This window comes from Passer domesticus, chromosome 4 (assembly GCF_036417665.1).
Source record: "Passer domesticus isolate bPasDom1 chromosome 4, bPasDom1.hap1, whole genome shotgun sequence".
Classification (NCBI taxonomy): domain Eukaryota; kingdom Metazoa; phylum Chordata; class Aves; order Passeriformes; family Passeridae; genus Passer; species Passer domesticus.
In genome coordinates, this window is record NC_087477.1 from 25,517,500 (window position 1) to 25,539,627 (window position 22,128).

The window sequence follows — 22,128 nt, forward strand, 5'->3', positions numbered from 1 at the left end:
GACAAGATTAGATCTGCCAAGTGTTGGTAGAGACAGAATATGAGAGTGGGGAATCTTTAGATAAAGGCACATGTGCTGTGATGGAAAGCTCAGCTCTTTCAGCACACCAACAATTTGCATTCTGCAGGGACCAAAAAGGCAAACCATTTGAAGTCTTCTCCCTGCCAAGCTGATTTTAAAGTTCTCTTACAAAATTGATTGTATTCTTTCCATCATATCTTCTCTTCCCCTCCCCACATTCTCTGATCTCTCATGGTTTTGAGAGTCTCTTGTTCTCCCTTTCTCCTTGAATATTTCAAGGGAGACATAAGACAATGGGTATTATCCACAGACAGCAGAGCCCATAGAAGGACACTGACATGGCAGGCTGCCTTCCTGGCTCACAAAATAGAGGTAAAAATAAGTCTCTGATCCTCTTTATTGATCTTTTCCTCTTTGCACAGGAGTCTTGCAGTGGCCATCACTTTGGTAGCCTGGAACAAGGCTATTTTCTTTTGGGTTTGATTAAAACCATTGTCCTGTAGGGGTACAGACAAAGTGTCACCTGTGTTGCTTTTCAGTACTAAAAAAAAAAAAAAAAGCTAAGAATTAAATCTGTATAAATTCTTGTATGTCAAGAGGAATCAGAGCTCATGTAAGTATTTTTAAATTACAGTGAGGTCATCAGTTTGGGCTGCCTCATGTTGTATTAGGAATACTTGACTTGCACCCAAGGAAAATTTGTATACTTGTATAAAATATATTTAAAATGAAATAGGGACTTGCCAACTTAATGAAAAGTAAATACTTGGGGAAATGCTAAAATTTTAGGAGCTGTAGGTATTTTTTGTCTTTATACTGAAACAGAAGAATCAGTGAACTGAAACCAGGGAAGGGTTCAATAAGTAAATCCTTATGGAATTTGGCAGAATAGATCATTATTGCGTAAGCCTTTGTCTGTGATGGAAGTCAGTGCTCAGCCCAGTGGTCTGTGCTCATTCAGCAGTGAATAATTGTCTGCAACACGAAGACTTCTTACACTTCAGCATAATTGGGACTAATAACACACTGACCTTCTGGCTAAGATGTATTTATGGTGGCTGGTTCTCACTATGCCTGGCCTATGTTTATCAGTTCCCCTGCTGTAAATTCTTATTTTAAGCCTTAAATATTTTATTTCAAATAAAAACAGGCAAAAATCTAATATAGTAATGTAAATGAGGCAGCTCAAGTGTTGCTCTTACTGTGGTGCCTGAGGTCTCCTTGCAAGAGACCCTAAGCATATTTTTTTGTGCAGTTTTAAACTTTTATTTATCCTGTAGCTGAAACTTAATATAATGGATGTTTTAATATAGAAGTGTAACCCAGAAATATAATTTAATTGATGTGAATGTTAAGGAGTAAAATGTATTGATGCTTTTTTCCACATGATGCCTCTTTGCTCCTGTGTGAGGTTGCTTAATGTGCGTATTCTAATGAAATTAATCATGATTACAGATGTTTTGTAAAATATATTATTTTTGTAGATCTGAGGAAATAGAATATAAAGCAGCTTGTTGATGAATATTTTTTTCATATGTTTAGCAATACTTAATTTTTTCAGCAAACACTTATCAGTTTAGCTACGGAAAAGGACTGTCTTATCTGTGTACTCTTTAAAAGCAAGTGCCCTATTATTTAAGGGAAGTTGAAAGCACATTAATTTTTAAGACAGTTCTGACAAATTTACTTGATTTAATAATATGCTGAACACTTCATGTTTTCTATCTAGTTTATTTGCTACAATATTTAAACTCAATTTTCCACTGTCTCGCATTCTTTATGCCAGTTGCATTCATTTTTCTCATATTAGCATTTAAATAATCTTTCAAAAGAAGAACACAAAGAAACACTGGTAGCTAATGGAAAAATATTTCTTTGGAACACATTAGCCTAAATATTCAAAGAAAATACCAAGGAAGGAAAAAATGTAGGAATTTCAGAATGTAAATAAAGAAACATGACCGATGTTTATGCTTCAAAAATATTAGTTTGCTTTTCCAGTATGTGGTAAATATGAATATCTGTGTGTGATTGCTGAGCTGTCCTTTCATACCTTTGAAGAAGGCCTGGAAGTGGAAACTCCTAAAAAAAATCCTGCAGCTGTAACATTGGTTGGTTGCCCTGTTGAAAGGGAACCATGGCAATAAATGTTACATTACCAGCACTGCAGCAGTGCACAGCCAGAAAGTCAGTATGTCAGGATACTTGGATGTTTTGGTTTGTGGTTCTTAACCTCTTTCAAGGATTTTTGCATCAGAAGGCCATGGCAATTGACCAGGAGACCAGGAAAATTCACAATTTGGGGTTTTCTTGCATCATGCTTTGAAACAATTTCTTGCATTTGTTTTGGCTGTGTGCATCAAATTGACACAGCTTTTGAAAGGGACCTTCTTTCCTCACCAGACATACTGTTTATTTTAATTTGGCTCAAAAATAGCAATAATTTCAGTTGACTGTTACAGGTCACTATCTAAAATAAATTCTGTTCAGAAGTAGTGTGAGCTCTATGGTGAGATGTTCAAAGCCTCTCTTTTCTTTTAAGGATACAAGGTCCAACAGGATCTTTTTGCTGTTGAATTTATGAAGTCAATTTGTAGAAGTCTTATTCTTTAGCTAAAAGCTAGAGTTTCTGTTTCAGTGGGGTATAGTAAACAATGTGTATCTCTCAGAAAAGTTTGTGAGAGTCAGTGCCTCTTGTTCAAAGCATGTGATGACACTGGAATACTCAGGCACTTCCCTGTGTCATGTTTATAAGGTAGCACGTTCTCTTATATTTCAAAGTCTGACTCCTGTAGTTATTCATTTTTATCCCTTGAATCAAAGCAAAAGGAATGATATTGGATAATTAAAAAAAATAAAAGCAGCAGCTCTGCTTTACAGCTGTGAAGGGAATAAGTGCCAGATTTCTGGTGCTGGCAATCTGAGTATCTTTCTTATAGTGAATGCCATTGCTAGATGCTGAAAATTATACTAGAAGTGAATGTTAGAATTCAGTTCTTTTTAAATATACTTCATGTAAAGTAAGTTCCTGAAAGTTAGAGTAGCAGCTGTGCATGTATTCCCAAACTTGTTCAGTTTGGAAGGTGAGGAGATAGACAAAAGATGTGAAAAGGCAGAAGGGACTGTTCTGCCTGTTGCAGTCCAGGGGGAAAAACTCAAAAAAGTCTTAATTCCTTTGCTTGAATGCCCTCTCCTTGGGTAGCTTAGAGGCTCTGACAACTTGCTGAAACTCCCTCAGTGCAGCTCCACTTCAGCACACTGAAAGTCAGTAGGAGTTTACAGGAAGGAATGATAATCTGGAGGGTTGTGCCAGCAGGCTGTTGGAGCTGGGATTTCTCTTTCTGCCCTCATTGCTGGCTGCAGATGAGCATTGTTAAGGTAACAGCTCTGTCTGCACATGGCCATCCTTGCTCCAGGCCAGGCATCCTTGCTCCTGTGCAGTTCCAGAGCTGTCACTTGCCCTGTGAGGAGCTGCTTTTAGCAGTGCTGAAGCTCTTCTAAAACTTCTCAATGCTTCCAGCATGTTCATTTCTTGATTTTCATCTGTAATAGATCTTTTCTAATATTCAATTTGGTCAAAATTCTGCCATGTATGTGTTTTATTTTTTAGGGTGTGGTTCTGGTGTGTTCTTTATGACTTAAATACAACCTGTTTTGTAGTTCCTGGGGCTCTTAGTAGAGTCAGAGAGTAAAACCAGAACATTCATAGGCATTCAGAGGACACACCCATTCTGCTTTGATGTTTTTGAGAGAATTCTGATTGACTATTAGCCCTGGAAACAGAAGGCTTCTCTAAGGGACTTGCTTTTACCCTCAAGGTAATTTGATGTTATCCGGTTTAAAATTATTTACATGAATTATATGTTTTTGAACAGACACAACCTATGTGTGCACAACTTCCATCTATATTTGCACCGAAATTTGTCAGTAAACATTCTCCCAAATCCAGTATATTATATCCAATATAATTGTGTCTGTATTAGTTAACACAATTAGTATAATTGTGTCTGTATTAGTTTATTAATTAGTTAATAAACATCCATTAGTCTGGATGATTATTTCTGTAACTTGGTGTGCAAAGAAATTTTTCCAGATAATGTACCAAGGTCTTGTGGAGTCCACCTGAATAAACACATATTTACAATGAGAAGTTATAAATTTTTAAGTTTAATATTATTGGTTAGTATTTGTTGCATTGGATACCTGTACAGTAAAAGGACTTAAAATGTCTAAAGGAGTATACCTGGGCTTCAGTGCTGAATTGTGAAGATTGGAAAAATGTCCCAAAGTTTATTGTATGTAGGTGCATTTGTACTCTGTAAACGTGTATTCATTTCCAAACCCCTTCCAGGTGTTTTAATGTGTGTTATAGAATATTAGGAGCAATTTCCAGGTAGTGAATGTCACAGAATCTTGAGTGAGAGACCCCCTTCTTATACCTGCATGGTGCAAAATTAGTTGGTAATGTGACAATAATTTTAAAAGCACTCTGAATATATGACCTATTTCTTAGCCCATTGTTCATGTTTCAGGGAAACAGACATGAACATATGAGCAAAATTCATGGTTTAGGCACAATATCTTGACTTGGGGCTCAGGTGTTGTGGCTTCTATTTTTTTAGTGACTAGTTAACATTAGCAGTCACCCTTATAATGATATGGCATGTACTGCCTCCAAGTATGGTGCCTACCTACTCTGGCCATTGAGGAGGGCTGATTTAATCACTAACGTGGGCTGGCTTCTGTGACATCCTTTGACATCCTGTGGCTGAAGAAGGGAGTCAAATACAGTCCTCCTTTCCCCATTCCAGCAAGAACTGTTTTAGATATATTTGAAAGAACTTCGCTGGTTGTTCTCACACCTGAATTTAGGTCAAGTTTCTGAGTTACTTTATTTAGAAAATGAATATTTTAAAGCTATTAAGGGAATACTTTCAGTGCGTAGTTGTATTACTGTCAACAAAAGATGTGATTAAATAAATTGAATGTTGAAGATCTTCAGCTTATGGTTAACACCAGGTAATTAAAAGTAAGCGCTGCAGTGGGAGTACATTATATATCAGCTGTACTCTTTACCTCATTAGCTGGGGTTTTGCATGTTTATGGAGCTAACTTGCAATTAAAAATGCCTTTAACGTATGCTTAACAAGGCCTTTTAGGTATTTGGAATGAAGTACTACAATTTAATTGAAATTGGTATAGCATAAATACATGTCTTTGTACCGTGTCAGATAAATTTCCATAGCTAACTTGTCACTTTGTATCTTTTCCTCTGATGTAGTCTTTAATGCTGACTATAAGGCCTGACATTTAGCTTGTATAAAATATGGAGGCTCTCTCTTAACTCCAAGGAATGTTTTGATTTGTTATATAAATAAAACTTGATTGGCAAGATATACTTAAATTCACGCCTTAGCTGTATTTTTAAGATGTGTGAACATTTGTATGTGCATGCAGATGTGTTAGGATGTTTTTAGCTATAGTATATCCTTCTTCAATCAGTCTTCTGTTCTGCATTAGAATACCTGGAGTAAAAGCCTGTCAATGCATCCTTCAGCGTTGATAATTCACCTTGAAGTTGAATACTGACACATCTTTTGTAAATAGCTGCCTGAAGTTTAAAGCCAAATCTTGGGCAAACTGAGGTGCAAAGAAAAGCCTTGTTGCTGGTGATCTTCTAACTTTGTGCTTTTAGTCAGGGGTTCTGTGGAAGTGGATGAGGTATTAAAATGTAGCATAAAAAAACTGTACCATGAACAAGTGAAGTGTCCTTAGGTTAAGGTGGCCTACAAAAGATGATTGAAAAAGAAAGTAGGGAAGCAAAGGAACTTTTGCAGGACATGGTAGTGCAAGTGCTACATGCATGAAAAAGGATCAGAGTAGTGTGAGCCTTCACATACAGTATCATTTACCTACTTTTTATCTTCACCTAGGAGTGTTGTTGTTCCAACGAAGAAATCCAGCATTTCCTCTTCTGCAGCTGCTATTGGTGCTCCTACAAATGCTGTCAGTGTGGTTTCTTCTTTAGATTCAGCCCAAGCCCCAGAATTGTCAGGAGAATCTCCTGGTAAGTAAGGGTTAAACTAAGCAGCCTTAATACAAACACTTGTTTCTGTTGCTTCTATTTCCGTCCCTACTCACTCTGAATACAAAGAAAATAAAGAAACAAATTAGAAAAATAGTACTATATTAGAAGAAAACCCCTAATGTTGCAACAAATGTAACTGAGTAATATTTATCTTAATTTCAAGATTTCTCACTATTTTGATAGAGCAATCATGCTGTATTAACTTGTATGTAGTATAAAGTATGTAATATTCTAAAGACTATTTTTTATTACAAATTAATAATGTAAAGTGTAAGCTTATTTATAAATTCTGTGGTGTTTGACCAAGTATATGTGTTAGTCCTAAGTAGAACTGAAAATTATAACCAAGTGTTTCCAATAGCTTTAGCCTGAGGTCAAATTCAGTGTTGATGCTAAACCAATTGCTTTGGACAGTTTTTTCAGTGGGGACAAAATGGAGTAGGTTGTTTATAAGCAAGTGTTCCTTTGAACCTTTGGTCTCTCTGGTGGTTCTGTGCGAGATAAATGATGTTTAACCTCAAATGATATGTCAAAGCCATGCTTTTCTACTTAGCCATGTCTGAATCACAAGGCTGTGTAGAATCTTTGTACCCATGAAGTTTGACTTCAAGACTTAGAAGTGATTTGGATCTTAATCAAGGAAATCTCAAGCTGTGCCTGATTATTGGTGTTTTCTTTCAATGTTTGAGTTTCTTGCCTCCTGGTTTTGTGAACTTACATCCAAACTGCAAGAACTGGGGTAAAAAAAAAACAAAATCGTCTGTTACCATGTCCTCTCTACTTGTATGTCTGGAAGGTATTTGTTCCCATCTTCAACTATCCATTCTGTTTCTTGGGAAAATCAAAAGGTATTGTTCCAGTCATTTTAAAGTAAAAGAAGAGCTATTGAAATAGAATATGTTCTTACCCTTTGTGAAAGGGAGAATTCATTTTGCCACCAAAACCGCAGGAGGTAGCAGTATATTAGTGTAGGAGTAATATTTGAAGTAGTGGAATTAGCTGTATTTTGAAATGTCACAATTCTTTGGGGAAGATTGGCTCTGAGCAGCTAATCTGTTTTAAAAATAGTAAAATGTCACCTACATTGAAATTGTTTAAAATAATTGCTAATTTGTTAACTTCTGACTGATTAATCCGGCTTCGTTGTAGGCTTAATTATTAGAATTTCTGAAGTAGGTATTCACTTGCTTTTAGTAAAAGTAAAACAGATGAACATTGATTTTCAGATTTAGTCATCTTTTAGGAACGTATAGAAGAAAAAAAATAAGTTCTCCTGTGCCTGTAGAATGTATGAGAAATCCAGACAATAAACAATACTAATGCAGTTTGTGACTGTGTGACTTCCATCATGTCTGGAAGTTTTGGCAAAAATTGGACATGTAATCTGAACTGATAGGCATAAAAAGAAACTAATCAGGATTAAAAATAGACATGTTTAGATTGGCAATATAATTAATTAAAAGAAAAAGTAAAGGGATAAATGAAATCATGCCTTAAACAGATTAAAACAGGAGACAGTTTCTTTTTTCTCCTGTAAAATAATGGCATGGAAACAAAAACCTTGAAGAGTTGCAGTGGTGTGCATTTAATGTTGCTCATGTAAATGGCACACATTTCAGTTTGAAATAAAATTCTCTATAAGTCCTTAATTTGTTTTTTATTAGAAGATGGAAATAGAAATAAGCAAGCTTCCTAGAAAACAAAAATATAATTAATGTAATTTTCCTCTGAGTTCAAATCACATATTCTTTCACTAATTTTTAGTTTCATGCAGCAGAGAATCTCCTTTGTTCTCATTTTTCCAGCTAACACTCATTATAAGTCTGTTTACTTTCACAATTAAGAAATAAACAATTCTTTAAAAAAAGTGCTGAAGTTAGGTAGGGGCTTATGTAGTGAATATAAGTTTGGGGCTAATTTGTGTTTGATATGAACACTGTTAAACATTATTCCTATGTTAAAAACACATCTCATATTTTTTAAAGTGAATTTTGTATACATTTGTTTGATACATTAAAAATTGATAATATATATAATTATATATACTATATATGCAAATAATAATTATATATCATGTATAAAAATTATATAGATAATTTATTTGAATACATATAGTATTTAGTATGTAAAATATACGAACACATAATGCTTTATGATGAAGACTTGAGCAGATTTAGTATAAAACAGGGGTGAAAGTGGTATGGAGACATAGAAATAGGATTAAATAGCTGGGAATAGTGTTCTAATAGTAATGTGTAGAAACACTCAATTTGGGAATAAGTGTTACATAGTATGTGATCATCCTCTACCTGTAGATGTATTGTCAGAATTGCTTGGTCAAGGAAGGATTTGTGTTCAAATATCAGTCTGTGTGGTTCCAGATGTCTCCATTGCCATTTGTGTGTGCTCGGAATTCATCAGGCTCCTTCCCAATAATTTTCCCAGAAGTTTGCATCTTGACTGTAGCTCAAGGGTTGTGAGCATCTCAGATATTTGATCCCATATCACGCGGATTGTGACAAATCTTGGCCTACCAAATACAGTGTTGATGGGTTGGAAAGAACCATCCAAGCTCACTCTGTTCCTCAGATACATCAAAAGGGTGTGAAAACATGTTTTGGCCTCAGACACTCTGGCCTTTTTGCATAAGTTTCTTCACCTTTACTCATTCAAAACATTTCATAGCACAAAAAGCCTTTCCTGAACACAAGTGTGCCCCTTGTGATCTGAACTTTCCCATCGGTCTGTTGCTGATGGCTGCTGTTTGGCTTGTTGGTTTGCTGGAATCTTGGAAATGACCAGAGAAGATAAACCTGGGGGCCCATCTTGAGCTAATCACTCGATGCCTACTACCAAGGGTGGTGTTGAACAAAAGAGCATTTTTGCTAGTAGTAATGTAAGAAGGGTGGATTCACTGGAGTTGTTCCTGCCTTGGGTTGTCTCACAGGCTGAATGTGTGATGTGACGCAGAGGTTTTACACATGCTGTGTTCAGGAAGGGCTGCTGCTAAGACAAGACTAATATTTGGACAGGCAGGAATTGGTAGAGCTGCCTGAGCTGTTGTGCACGTGCCAGCAGGATGCCTGTATTTTTGTTTGTCAGATTTCCTTTTAAATGTTTCCATTACAGTCACTATGTTTTGAAGTGGTGAGAATTTTTAAAAATGTTTTGCAGTTTGCACTCCCACTGTTTTCTGTGATGCTTTGAATTTCTCTGTTTATGTTCTTGAAGGATTTCACATGTGTTTTATTAATGCCCTTAATTCAGTCTTGAGGCTTTCACTATTCAGTTTCCAAATGGTTGTTCAAATACAATTTTTCTGAAGAGGGGAGATGAAAAGTCTGAGGGAAGTAGGAGTGAATTGTCTCTTGTCCTTACTGATGTTCTGAATATAGAAAAACACTGAGAAGTTCCACTCAGTTTCTCTTGCCTGCCTCCTCCCCTTCCTGCTTGAAGTCCTTTGAGTTTCACTTGTTTTGCCTCTGAGCCACACAGTTACAGGATTTTTTCTTCTCTGGACAAGCTATTCCCCAAATTGTCAAGTTGTAAACGAGGCCATGTCAAAGGGTGAGGTGAGAAAGGAAGTGAATGCTTGGAAGAAACACAGAGATAAGTAGTAACAGTGGGTAAAAACAGAGCTGTGACTCCTGAATTCTAGTCCAATACATAGGAAAATGTAAATTTTCTGCGGCAGTTGGCTTGTTTTGCAAAGATGAATGGTATTCATTGATTTTTATACATAGGTGAAAATGAACTTGCAAGTCATGCAATAAAATAAATTAACAGGAGACAAGCTAAAGTAAGAAAAATGATCATGAAGTGAGTTACCATCAGTGCAGAGGTTGTTCAAGCAATTCACTGGATTATAGTAATTATTTCAAAGAGAATTCCAACTTAATGGTGACAGTAGTTGAAGGCTGGTTACCAAAGCAGAATGACACTTTAAAAAACCTCAGATTCTGATGATATACCATGGAAATGGTACTGTGATACACTTGATACTGTGTGAGTATAAAAACTGTTTTAAAGCCACTTCTCTTAAGAGAAGTTTTCACCGTTGTTTCATAAAAATCTGTTTTGGTTTAGCCTACAGATGTGTTTACGTAACAGATCCCTTATATTAGCTTGTAAAACCTTTCATTGTAGTCTTGCATTGTGCACTTCCAGCCCAGGAAGTGTATTCTTGAATGAGCTCATTATTTTACTAGATACCTCTTCCACCAAGGGCTCTGGTGCATTTATGTAGGGTAGGTCTGTTGTATAAAATTAAGAGATTAATTCAGCTCTGGGTTTTTTTTATACTTCATCTCCATCTCCTCACAAAGGAAATTATCATGTTCTGCTTGTGCATTGCCAAGTACACTTTCTAAGTGTACATGCCAAAGCATGATGATCTTGCACAAAGAGTTTTTTAACAATATTTTACTGCTCAAGACACTATTTGTTTAGACCCTTGGGGACCTTGAATAAACAATAAGGTTTCACTGTAAGGGTGCTAGACAGATGATCTATTTGCATTTTCTTTTATGTTCTTGCAAATGTCTGTAAAACTGTCAGTTTGAAGGAGCCAGTTTATCAGTGAAAGGATAAGGAAGAGATAAGTCAGTTTAGTTCCACATGTTTGAAGTAGCTACTGAACTTACCCACATGTGTGTTGTGGATGAAAATATGCTACTGAAGTATTTTCATTTTTTCACTAAAAGCAGGAAAAAAAATGTAATAAAAAGCTCCTTATGAGTTAAATAAAGTAAAAAATGTACTTTCATAAAACAAAGTCTGCATGCAAAAATCACTATGCCTAATCCCATTGAAAGAACTCTGAAATTCTCTGCTGGGATAAATCAGAGATTCACCCCTTTTAGTGAAAAATATCTGAGTTTGGAATGTGGTGTTAGGTGTTGATAAGCACGAAGAAATTCAGACCATAAATATCCTTATGTAATCTTCAAAAAGAATATCAGTTTATATGGATGCCTCCCTTATGCTTTGTTAAATTCAAATTATCAGTGCTTTTTCTGTTATGTCTATTTTTAAATGTTGATATTTACTTAAAATTTTATAATGTTTTACATTTATACCTAATCTGTTTTGTGCAGGTTTTTTACATTTCTTGAAGAAAAAATAATTGTGTCCTATGCTGTCAGTGATTTCCTTCACCTCCCACTCAAAGTATTTTTACCAGTGTTGTTGACAAAATGGAGAACTAAAAAAGCCCCAACCCATCCCAACAAAATAAAACAAACAACAAGAAAGCCAAGTTACTCTAGACTGAGAGTATGTTTCTTTAGTAGCCTCGTGATGGCTATTAAGCCCTCTCATTGTCCTTGCAGATGTTTCCTTTGATTTTATTTTTCCCTAATTTTTTCCTTCAGTTATTTTGTGATGGCCCAAATACTCCGCAGAATTATTTTCATCTCATTTAATTTAAAAACTCATGCTGTTATGCTTCACTCTTAAGTCTTATTTTATCCTGATAATCTTTGCTTTAGTAGGGTAGGATTTTAGTTGTATATACTATTGACTATATAACCATACCCACTGAGTAGTGGATTACTGGTGACAGATTTTAGATGTGGTGAAACACATCTGAACATTTCTGTATCAAGAATGCTGCTTCCACAACCTGTGTGATGAGGACTTTCTTACTTAGAAGGCTTTGTTTGCCATTTCAGTTTGGTACTGTGTTGGACTACCCAGATCAGTGTGCTGATTTCCCTTTGTGGGTAGTGTGTGCCTGTAAATCACTTTTTGGACACGTGGACTTTGGAGTATTTTCAAGTTAGAGGGACTTGTTAAATGAGAGTAGGGATGTTGGGCTTTAGGGAGAAAGCTGGGTATTCTAGTCAAATTATTTAAATATAAAAATTCTTCTGACAAATGACATAGTAGTTTTAAAGTCTTTATAAAAAAATTAAAAGGGAAAGAAAATATTGTTGCTTTAAAGTATCTGACAAACCACTGAGTCTTGTTGCTTTGTTGCCTTATGTGGACCTTGTTTTTCTGTACAGGAAGCTGTGTTCTAATTTTCAGCACATCATTTGACAACTTTTCTGTTGGGAATACACAAAATACTTTTCAGTAGTTTGACCGTGGAAAACTAGCTATTAAAAAAAATGGAATTATATCCATGAAAATATTGAGAATGTTTACAAAATCTTGCCATCACCTTGAAACTTTCAGGAATATATATTTGATTAGTCTTTATTAGAGAATTTATTTAGGATTGCCCAGAAGATTCACATTTCATTTTGCTTTCAGCTAACACTTTGTTCACCACTTTCTTATCCTTCATTCTGTATGGCCCACTCACTTTCCTTCTGATTCTGTCATACCTATACAACAGTCAGCATAAGAGCTTCAGGTTGAATTTATGAAAAACACAAATGAATCACATTCACAAAAATATTTCCTATCTCTGAAGAAAGAAAAAGAAACGAGAGCAAAACTTTTCCTGGTTATGATATCCTACTTTATTTTATTAGTTCCTGCGCTTCCTTTGAAACAAGATTGGAGAAAATCACCTTCTCTGGATAGAAAAACAAAGAACCCCTCACCCACCAGAAACCCTTGATATTTTTTGGACGATGCTCCGTGTTGCCAGAGTTTTGAAGCAGAAGTTTGAAATTTGACAGGAGAAATAAATTCACTGTCTCAGGGATCTATCTTTGCCATCTCTTTCTGAATCTGTTTCACTTCAGTCAAGTTGAAAATCTTTGAAAAGTTCAGTTGACACATTTTGGTAGATAGTTTCATGATTTCCAGACAGGTTGTATTTAACTGAATTAACAAACTCCATTGTAGGTGGGACCATCAGGAATTTTTCTATAGTTACAGGTCTAAGAAAGGTAATGTCTTTGCTAAGATAGGTGTGAGAACTAAAATGATTAAACTCTCTTTTTTCAGGTTTTAAATTTTTTTTCCCTCTTGCACTCCTTTCCAACAGCATAAAAATTTGTAACTGGCAGGGTGAGAGGAAAGAGAATAGGACAGGGTCTCAGGATAGAAAGAGATAGGATTGCAGATGGACTAGGAGCAGTCATGCTCCTGGGAAACGCACAGAAACCTGTCTGCTAAGATTCATTCCTCTCTATAGCTTGGAATGCGGTGTAAGATTTGTGAGTCACCATTCCTATCCTGGCAGAAAATATCTGTGAAGTCTCTGGCTGTCTTGCTTGCCCCCTGTTCATCATTGCTAATACCAATCCGTACTGCAGTATGGGGAGGTTGTATTTCTCTTTATATACTGAACAGCAGAATTTAATATTTACAGATTCCTCCTGTGCTGATGAGAGCCATGTAGTGTCAATTTGACATAACACAACTGCTTTTTTTCTGTAAGTGTAGGATACATAAATGACCCAGTCTTCCCTATCAACCTTTGAATAATTGATGTGGCAAAGTTAATAACTCATAAATGAGGTTATACCACTGCCATCATGCTAATGACACCGCCAGTGCAATGGAAAATTTTATCATAGCTGCCTCTGTCAGGGTCTCAGTTTTTGCAAAATTTTAAGCCTGGGTGTTGAAAATACACACTCATTGTTTTCTCCATGATTTTGGTGCAAATAGATATTTTAATTTTAGACAAAAGCATTAAGGATTTTCTGTGCAAGTTTCTTGAAATTAGGTGAACACTTGCACCAACCAAAAGAGATGACTTTAAAACATTACTATTTGTCTGTATATTATTATATATTAGTATTATTATATATATTAGCATATTATAGGCATATTAAAGATGTAAGACATTGTTTGTATTCATTTCTAGAGCTGTTAGTGTTACTAAATCTGTTCCGAGAGGATCCTGGCTTATAAGACCAGAAGGAATCACTGCAGCCTAGTCTGACTTTGTTCACAAAACATGCTATGGTGTTTCCTCGAATTACTTTCTGTATGTGCTAAAACAACATTTAAAAAACTTGCCATGGCATAGCTGGTAAATATGAATGCAAGTAAATAGGACTTCTGTGGAAAAAAAATATTTGAGGTACAAAGATGTGAATGGAGTTCACCTAGTCCTCGCACAACACTTGAAAACCATGGTTTCTCAGAGCTCAAACTGAAAGCTGTAGTTTTGGGTCAGCTTTTCTAATCCCTGGAATGTTTTCTTATATAATTTGTTTGTTATTACTTTCTCTTGTAGGAAGGGGATCATCTAATTCAAAATTGCCATCTGTTCCTGCAGTTTCTTCAGTGCCTGAGGATTCTGCCTCCAATATGAGGTAACTTCTCCAATTGATCTGAACAGCTGTGCTGTGGCTCATGTTATTGATATTACAATTGATATCCTGATACCACGTGACTTGAGAATGTCCTTTTGCTGATTCTCAATAACTGATGAAGGTTTCAGAAAATACTGAGTGTTGTATTAATTCCTTCTTATATATGTATATCACTTAAACATTGTCAAAATCTATATTCCTTTTTTACAAAATTCCAGTAACTTCCTTCTTTTATTGCTAATACATGTATCTCTCTACTAGTATTACAGACAGGCTTGAGCATGCTTTGGAAAAAGCTGCCCCACTTCTGAGAGAGATTTTTGTGGATTTTGCTCCCTTTCTTTCTCGGACTCTTTTGGGCAGCCACGGGCAGGAGTTGCTGATAGAAGGTACAAGTAAGTTTCCATTTAAAAAAGGGGGGTTTTGTGTTCTTTGTAACCTTGGAGATTGAAAATTTCTTTATTTAGGAATTTTGTTGCCTTCCCAAACAGTGCTGTCCACTGGATTTCACTGCCTCTTGTTCCTTCTGTCTTTAGCCTTCATTGTCATTGTCACTGCCTCCTCATCTTTGCCATCTCTGCTACCTCTTTGTGTCCATCTTTCTTTGTTTTTTGACTCTCCTGGCCATTTGTCCCACAGAAGCTGGTGTACAAAATGTGAGCTTTTAGAGCAATTTTGGTGTCAGGGTCAGCTCTTTGATACACAGTAAAGTGTATAGTTAGTGAGTTTGGTACATCCCCTGACATTTTTACTGGGATGTTGGAACTGAAGTGTTCTTGAGAACTATGTCAATGGAGGTGTTCTGCTGCCTCTCTCACACGTGAGTCTGCTCCTGGTTTTTTGGTTTCTAATTGGAAGGGAGTCATGCAGGTAAGAGGAATCCTTGTCAGTATGGAGGAGAATTCTCTGGCACAACTGAGAAGATGGGGATTCCTGTGCACAGCAGTGATCATGGCCCTTCCTGGTGGAAGATTGGCAACAAATGGTTGAGATTGACATGATGAAGTTTTCTTTCTACTGGCGGGTTTCTCTCTGCTTAAAAATGAGGCTCAGTTCTGCAATGCAGACATTAATGTCCTCAACTTTAAAAATTGTGTATATTGGAAGACTGAATTTAGCAGTGCAACACCAGTTTTTCAGTTTTCTCAGAATTTGACTGTATCATATGAATTGCTTTGTCCACTGCTTTTCAGAGTGAAATTTTCAGGTTTTGTCCTGTTGAAGAAGTGACAAGAAGAGCTTGTTGCAGCTTCCAGTGATAAGTGCACTCATGATAGAATCCCCTGGTTGCTTAACTTGAGCTATGTTTGCACTAACAGATCTAGTTTCTTCCTAGGGAATTAAAGTTATTTTCAAAACAATTTTGAAATGACTTGTTTCTTGGATTAAGACAGTCATCCTATTTGTAGGGCTAAATATGAGCATTGTCAGAAACACAATTAGAGTATTAAACACTGCTAAGTGTTTCACTTAGGACTGCTGATAAATTCATTAAATTTCACAAATTACAGTTGTTTAGTTTAGGAGTTTAGCTTGCTTGGCATTTGAGGTAAGAAGAAATGGAAGAAAGAAATGTATGAATTGCTTTCTGTGAGACTCAAAAAGATGGGATTCTACTTTTGTTTGTGCATTTGGGCATCATTTTAGCTGATAAACATTTTAATGGAAGCTGCCTTGTGAACAAATTTATTTCATTCATTTAAAAAGAAAAAACAGAAAAGCAGTTTTCCTCAAAGCTCTATTCTTGAAGATAAAAGAGAACCTGGTTCAAAATATTTTGACTGTAGTATAGTTACATGGATGGATAGATGAGTATTGCATAAATTGGATGAGCAAAGAAAAAGCAGGATAATCACTGGGAGTGTATGAACTGTCTAGACAAAAATGAACATTTGAAACCAATTTTTGGTTCTAAACCCCCGTTATAGACAAACCCAAACCAAAATGTGAATACAAATAATAATACTCAAATTAGTTTGTAAACAACTGAAAATATATAATAGGTTGCTGCTTGCACTTCTGCTTAGGTTTAGTGTGGGGTTAAGGGTCAAAGTACTAATAAGAGTGTTTGGGATGTCTGCTGCCATGAAACAAAATGGAAACTTGATTGATAGCTGGGGGCTGAAAGGAGAGCGCGTCATGGAGAAAGCAGAGGTCATAAAGCCATTTCCCTTCTCTGCATTTATAATGACCCAATCCTTCGAGAAATAGCAAAATGTAGATACAGTGGATTAATATAACATATGTTAACCACACTTCTGATCATTCTGACATACAAACATTTATGAAACTGAGTAATGGGGGTGAGAATTACTATTAGCTGCTTCTTTTAGCTGGAAGGCATGGAATTTATGATTTCCCTCTCACATACATACTTTTATTTTTGTGCTGATAAAGTACAAAATTGAGCTGGAAATGGCATGAAAATTCCAGTTTTCTTTTGTTTGTGAAAATGCTTCTAATCTATTGCACTTGAAAATAGTTTGTGTTAATAGCTGGTGTCATAAGAGCATGTGTTTATGTATCATTTTTTTTCCTTTTGTAGGTCTTGTGTGCATGAAATCTAGCAGTTCAGTTGTGGAGCTGGTGATGCTCCTTTGCTCTCAGGTGAGGTTTAAGTAATAATGTCTGAAATTGATCTGTCTGAACACAATGGAATGTGTTCATGGAATATTTTTACAGATAAAATTTTTTCTTTAAATTTTACTTTTAATTTAGGTTCATGTGTGATAGGTAAAAAGATAATGTACAAGGCCTTTTGATTAAAAAAATAGTAATTGTGTCTATTCAAGTGGATTTTTGTTACCTTGCTAATATTATTGAGCATTTACATAACCTTGAAGATGGTGTGCCTACATAATTCTGTGCTGTCATTTTTTGTCAGATGAGATAGGATCAATATAATATTAAAGTTAAAGAAACAGACTGACTCCTGCATCTTGACATGCTGAATCCTCTGGGATAAATAGAATTTTTCCTTTTGTGTAGAGGTTATGAAATGAGTGATAAATACTTTAAAAACCCTGTCATTCCTAATTGATTTGACAAGTACTAAGGATTTGAGAAAAATTTAAGAAAGCAACCCTGGTTGTCATCAGTTTGGGACATTCTGCATTCCTAAAGGCAAAGTGATTTTAGATATGTAAGAACTTGAGAACTGCCTGTCCTGTGGCTCAAAAAGAGACAGAGCCTAAGGAACTTTCTTAAAATTATGTATGCTTTATTAATTGGATTTTTTTTTTTTGTAAATGTGAGACTGTTTTTATTGAGTCTTTCTTTTGGTGCCTTAAAATTATACCTTTCTGGTAGTAAATTCCCCTACTTAAAACTTTAAAATAGCCTTTTTTAATGGGAATGGTATTGGTCTAGAGGTCAAGGGTTCTGACCCATTTCAGAACCTTTGACCTTCATTTACAACCCCTATGGTTTGCTTGCCTGACGAATAAGGATAATGCAAAATTAATGTTTCTTCACATCGATTTATTCGTTTTAGTGCCTATATTGCCAAATTTATTTAGAGTGTGCTGATAGACATTTCATGAATACAAATGAAAGAATCATAGAAGGTGTGAAAAATCGATAGTCTACGTTGTCAATAAAGTGCAATAAGAACAATTACTTCTGGAGATTACACCTAATAGATTTTACAATGAACTAGTGAAGAGTAGTTATGTTTTCCAGTGAGGTTATTATTAATGAATGTAACCAGAACTTTGCTCATCTAGTTTTCCATCTTCCTCAGGAAATATGGTGTCATTTAGACCGAAAGGAATTTAATATTCCTTATGGAACTTTTGGAATTTAGAGATTATTTTACATACAGCAGTACTGGAAGTGAATATTGTTCGCAACTTTAGAATATGAACTTGCAGCTGATTTAAATTATGAAAGAAACTTTGCTACTGAGAAATCCATATAACAAATTTCCTTGTTCATTCAGGAATGTGTTTAAGTAAAAACGAATCCAGGTATTAAATATGTGTCTTACAACTTGGTATTACCATTTAGAAAAATTAGTTTTTGGTCTTCATGTTGCTTGTATCAATAATTAGTGCTTGACCTTTCCCCTTTTTTGGGTAAGGTAATCTAATCTTTCTTAAAATCATGTTGTGCTCTGTACTGTACGTCACTTGTTTGGTTTTGGGAAGTGGAAAGGATAAGGAATAAATGACGTGCTCTAATGCACCTATTTGTCATATGTGTCACAATGCCACTTAATGCTAATCTAATCAAATTGAAGCTACCGTGATTGCTTAGCAGTGCAAGTTGCACAGGCTGAGGTGGTTCTTTGTGGAGTAGTAGAAATAAACCAATAAAGTCACAAAGATCTCAAAGTCTTTTTAAAGTTACATAGCAGCTGTAATTTTTGGCAGAATATGAAAAATGATGTGAGAAATGAATCTAAAATTAGCTCCAGATGTATACAGATTGTTCTGGGGTGATAATTACATTTTTCACTTTGAATTTTCCTAATTCAAAGAGGTCAGCATGGCAATCACAGAAGTGATTTATTTTGTTAAGAAGTGAACTGTCTTTTGCTACATGAAAGCTTGAGAGATATGAAATTGAATTTCAAGCCGACATTTTACAGATACTGGGAGGAGATGGGGTTGAGCTTGATTGATTTTTTTTCTTTTTTTTCCCCTTCTTTTTATTTTCTTTTCTTTCCCTGCAAGATAGGGTGGGGAATGAAGTGATATCCTATTGCTAAAATTTTAATTAATTTTTAAGAGGAGATGGAGAGGATGCAGTGCCAAAGATCAAAAGATCAGGTCAAAAACCAGCTTTTAATCACATAAATAATGTGGCATAGTTATGAAGTAAGTATCTGCAAATTTGATTTAAAACTTCACAAATTTGTCAGCCATCGTTTTATGAAATTGAAAGATTGCTTTGATTAATCTTCAGTGTTTTTTATGATAACCTCTTCTCAAAATTAATTTTAAACATTGTAGATGTGATGTAAGTACTTGGATTGTTTTTCTGAAGCACCTGATATTTTTCTGATGTTCATTTAGATCTGTGTCTGAATTTTGATTTTCTTCCTCAGAAGTGGAAAATGGAATAATAATATCCCATTATTTTTTCATAAAATTGTGAAAATAAAGCTCTTTAATGGGTGAAGTAATTTTTTTCAAAAATCAAGAGGTACAAATCTCTGAAACTATTTGTGACACCTGGTTAATTTCGTTTCTCGTTTAAAACTCATATATTTAGGCATATGGAAAAAGACCCTTATTTAATGTTTTTGTGTTTGCATGTTGATATATTGCTTTCTGTTTAACACAAGGTAAAAAGAGAAACAGGTGGTTTGAGACACAGACAAAAGGCTTTTTCTAGACAAAAACAGTTGTGTTTTTTGATAGACACGCTACATTTTGAGACGTGTCTGTGTGTGTGTACTTACATTTCTATAAATCTATCAAAACATAAAGAATCCTTCATTTAATATTACTGCAAAGTGTTCCTGCTTATTTGACATTAATATCATTTTTGAAGGAATTGACGTTGCATTCAAGGCCACTTTATAAAAGCGTTGTGTTGCTCATCCTAATTCAGTCTGACACACATTCCAATAACACTACCTCCCTTCTAGGGTTTAAAACTAAATTTATGGCTGAGCATTGTGAAGTGCATCATTTAAAAATGGTTTCAACCCAAAACATCTAATAAATAAATAATGTGTATGGCTACTCAGTAGCAGACTCTCCAGACTAGAAATCATTCCATCGGATACTCAACAGTCCACTATCGGAGAGGGCTGTCAGATAAATCTTATAGTAGCTGCATTCATGTCCTGTAAATCACATGTTATTGTCTGAGCCTTCTGCCAGGTCATCTATTCTTTTCCCATTTATCAGAAATGCATACAGTACAGTGAACCTGGAAGCACCATCTTGTCTGGTCTGGCATCCTGTCGGGGTAATTAAACCAGGCAAAAGAGAGAAGTTCTCTTTCTGTTCTCTCATCTTAAATGAGTGACATTAGGATGTTGGAGGTGCCCACATGCAGTTGTGAGACAAGACTTCTTCATGGGGAAACTGATGTCACCCCTGAAGAAAGCATTTTCATCTAGAAGGGCTCTCTTTCTGTGCCTAAAACTCAAAGCAGCATGGGTGAATTGAGTGCATGTCCATAAAGCATAAATGCTACAGTGCTTCCTTTCATTTGTCGGATATTTTCTTGGAATACATGACTGTGTAGAAATACGTGACTGTAGACTGTGGTCTTCCCTCCTCTCTCATGAAGGGATTAAAAATATTTCTCTATTGCTCTCAAGCATGAATCATTTATCTGATTATTGTAGCTCCAAGGTGAAAAGGTATGAAATAGGTGAGATAGGTTCTGTAATTTTCCTTGATACCTTTGGATTTACAGAATTTCTGGCACTTGAAGGATGCTGCTTTGTGTAGTCAATCAACTGAATCATCAGTGGAGTTTGTTAGAGAACTAATTAGGTGTCTCTTCTCAGCTTCATCTTCTACTTAAGAGCATTTTTCTACTGAATCTAAATGTTGTAGACTGCAAAATAAACTTACACTATCTGATTCAAACACTGTTCAGCTCTTGGATAATTTTCTAAAATTGATGGAATGCCACCCAACCTATTTAAGAGGTTAAAACTGAAAATGAATGAATACTGCAATGACTTGTGTGACCCCCTCCACCACCACTGCCCACTCATGCACCCCATGTGTTTGTTCAAGATGTTCTGGTTCTTGGTTCCTCCTTCCTCTATCCAGTGTTTCTTCAAAAAGGACTAAAGGCACATTCTTAGTAGCTGATGGTGTATGCATAACCAAGACCAACATTTCAATGCATTTAATCACTGAATATTTTATCTTCTGAAAATACTAATATGATATATTGCAATATAAACTACATAACCATAACTATTAGATGTATAGTGGACCTTGATAAAGTATTACTTCCATGGGGAGATGGAAGAGGAAAGCATAAACCCTAATACTCCAAATACTTTTCATGTGCAGAGATAGCATCTCCTCACATTGCCCAGTGAAATATAATCATGGTTGAACATGTCATGTGCAGCTCTGGCAGTTTTTGGATGTTTACATGTGCATTTAAAAAATACAGCAGAGGCTGGTTAGTAGTATTAAGACAGAAGAAAATTACACTGTAAAAGTTGGTCTTACTGCCCTTATAGGCAAAGGTCTTCAGCTTAGAGGACTTCAGCTTGCTTTCATTTTTCTTTTTGTTTTTTCTTGTCTAACTTAGTTGTCACTGGTTGAGAGGTGATATTTTTACCACAGGTATTTCTTTAACATGAAACTTCAGATTCTACCAAATCCCTTTGCTGGTAGATTCTGGTGCCTATGAAGAAGTCAGTGTGCATCCCTTGCATGAGCAGCATCTTGGTCGTCTCATCTCTTTTACTGTGATAAGGAATCTTAATTAAGCAATACCAACATGTTCCATACATTTGTACCCATACAAACCGTATGATTCCATTATTTTCCCTAAGGAAGAACAAAAGGAGTTGGATTTTTTCAGCAGAATTTTTCCACAGCCTCCTTCCTCTTCCACCCCATTGCTTAAGTGTTTGTGGAGTGCAGTGGGATCTCCAGGCTTTTATGAGTATCCTCTGCTCAGAAAAAAAAAAACAACTTTGCATCAATGATCCAAGTTCATTACCTCAGGAATGGATTTCTGCAGTGTGTTCTAAAATGTGGCAAGCCTTTGAATTGCTTGGAGATTTTAGTTGATGTAGAAGATGGCAGGTTTTCAGTGTTGGTTTAGAGAACACATTATGCTGATGCTCCGTGATCTGCA

At 35.7% G+C, this 22,128-nt stretch overlaps 1 protein-coding gene across 5 annotated transcripts in view; it reads left to right on the forward strand.

The window, feature by feature from the left end:
* The window catches only part of LRBA (LPS responsive beige-like anchor protein), a 373,617-nt gene that overhangs the window by 83,939 nt on the left and 267,550 nt on the right, over positions 1-22,128 (forward strand). For 4 of the 5 annotated variants that reach the window (XM_064416678.1, XM_064416675.1, XM_064416676.1 and 1 more), the window contains exons 31-34: positions 5,955-6,088; positions 14,256-14,334; positions 14,596-14,729; positions 16,880-16,941. In XM_064416678.1, coding sequence (XP_064272748.1) covers positions 5,955-6,088; positions 14,256-14,334; positions 14,596-14,729; positions 16,880-16,941 — 409 coding nt within the window. The remainder of the gene's footprint in view (positions 1-5,954; positions 6,089-14,255; positions 14,335-14,595; positions 14,730-16,879; positions 16,942-22,128) is intronic. The other variant, XM_064416679.1, reaches the window with a different exon arrangement.